The following is a 2,155-nucleotide window of genomic DNA, read 5'->3' as shown; positions in this document are numbered from 1 at the left end:
CTTAGATGATATAAATCTTATCAAATCTTTTTCCTTTCTACGATACACGCCACGCTGATCTTTATTAATACTTGACTATATTTTATATATTATTCGATTGATTCATTGCGCTGAAAATAGTAGTTTATAATTATAAGTAGACATCATTAGATCGACAAGAAAAGCATTCTATTTTTGGTCGAAGCAGATCTATGGTGCTATGCTTACTAATGTTCATGTATGTAAATTTACTAATTTGTAAGTCTATATACAAATATATTTGTAAATTTATAGATTTACAATTATAAGTAAATATATATTATAAATATTAGATCGATAAGAATACATCAAATAAGAAATTTGAAGTACATAAGATTCTTTAATATAATTAATTATACATTTAGATCCAGCAAGGAACTTATATAAAGACAAGAACCAATGCAAAGCTGCTTTTACTGCTGAAAACGCAGTCTTGATTTTTAGCAATGGCAGTGAATTTTGAAAGAAAGAAAGAAGTATATCATTAATATATTTAATATATATTCTTTAGCCATGATTACGAGGTGGAAAAAAATTCTTTTGCAGACAATGCAACGGCAGCAGTTCCGGCTATGAAGGCTGCGAGTACCTTTGCTGTGGCCGTGGCCACGTAACCAGGACTGAACAGATCTACGAAAGATGCGACTGCAAGTACATCAGTTGTTGCTACGTCAAGTGCAAAACATGCAGTCGGATCGTGAAGACGTACGAGTGCAATTAAGAATAACGCGAATTGTCCGGGACAATTGGCGATGGAGATGTAATCCACTTGACGAAGAAATAAATTCGCGTGCGTGAGCACGTTGCAAATTAAGCATAAAATTAATTAATTAATTTTGCGAGATGCGTTCATATGAAAGTCCCGATTTGGGATGATAATTATTTAGGCGATAAATTATTTACCGTGAACGTGTACGACTCTCTCTCTCTTTGGCGTGAGGGTATGTAGTAAAAAGAGTTATTTATACCGCTACTTGCTATTTATTCGATGTGTGTGCGTGTATTGCGGCAGATGATTGCAAATAAACGCGTTCATTCCTGCCGATTCAGATTCGCGGAGTTAAATGTAAATCGGCGTTATCGACATCGATGTGTTATCGTCGTCGCAACTTTGAGAACGTAGATCAGAGCAGTGTACATAGAATGCTCGATATTTCGATGTAACCTACATTTACATTCTGCAAATACACGTTGCTTGGAAATGGCAGCCGACTTTATCCTTTTTCCTGATTCTCACAATATCGATATATGTACATACAATTTGACATACGTTTGTGTCGAATGTATGTACGGCAAGATTCAATTTCCAAACTGGAAAACTTGCGCTTGATTATGAATAATTCAGCAGCCGAGAGGCAAAGCGTCGCGAATTCGTTTCGACGGAAACGGCGATCAGATAATATTATGCTTTGAGAGAAAAAAATTTCTTTCCCGCTATAAACGAAAGATTTATACTTAGATTTATGCTTTATTATATTTAATGTAGAAGTACTTCATGAGTAGTACCGATAAGTATTACTTTTTATGAGACAATGAAATTATATTGCCAATTAAAACGCATATTCTTTACGAGCACAATATAAATGTGTTACATTAATTATACGGATCATTTGACATTCCATATGTTTATTAAAACTGTATTTATTTGTTAATTTGAGGAAATTCAAGTAATAAGCGAGATGTTTGCGCCCTTTCTTTGTTACTGTGATGCAACAGAGAAAATCCTTAGAGAAATTTATTAATACTGTAAATATTAAATTAATTAGTGATTAATTATATATTTTTGAACAAATTATATATTTCGATTAAAAATACGTTACTAAGAATAGTGCTTTTAATATTCAAAATAATTATCATTAATTATATCATTTAATCTTTCACTATCTATAAGATCTTTGAAGTTATCATAGATATATGTATATTTAGATTGTAAATTCTAGCAGATAAATTTAAATGTAAAAAGTTAAAAGAAATACAATTCAACTTGTAAGATGGTAAAGACCGATTTGCTCTAGTAGCAAAATTTATTGGCGTAATATTGTTTAACATATTCCCATGCAAAAATTTATGTCTCGTCAATGAATGTTGTGCTATTCGGGTATGTTAAAGCTTTGACAAATCTCTCTCTCTCTCTCTC

At 32.1% G+C, this 2,155-nt stretch overlaps 1 protein-coding gene across 1 annotated transcript in view; it reads left to right on the top strand.

Moving 5' to 3' along the window:
* LOC108685778 (protein Wnt-11b-1-like) overlaps nt 1-1,307 on the top strand; it is an 18,772-nt gene extending 17,465 nt beyond the window's left edge. Inside the window, exon 5 of the mRNA XM_018190748.1 lies at nt 565-1,307. Within this exon, the coding sequence (XP_018046237.1) occupies nt 565-739 (175 nt within the window). The 3' untranslated portion in view covers nt 740-1,307. The remainder of the gene's footprint in view (nt 1-564) is intronic.
* Nucleotides 1,308-2,155: the final 848 nt, after the last annotated feature.

This window comes from Atta colombica, unplaced genomic scaffold (assembly GCF_001594045.1).
Source record: "Atta colombica isolate Treedump-2 unplaced genomic scaffold, Acol1.0 scaffold100, whole genome shotgun sequence".
In the NCBI taxonomy this organism is placed as follows: domain Eukaryota; kingdom Metazoa; phylum Arthropoda; class Insecta; order Hymenoptera; family Formicidae; genus Atta; species Atta colombica.
Note: the sequence above shows the minus strand (reverse complement) of the source record. Positions and strands in the feature narration are given on the sequence as shown.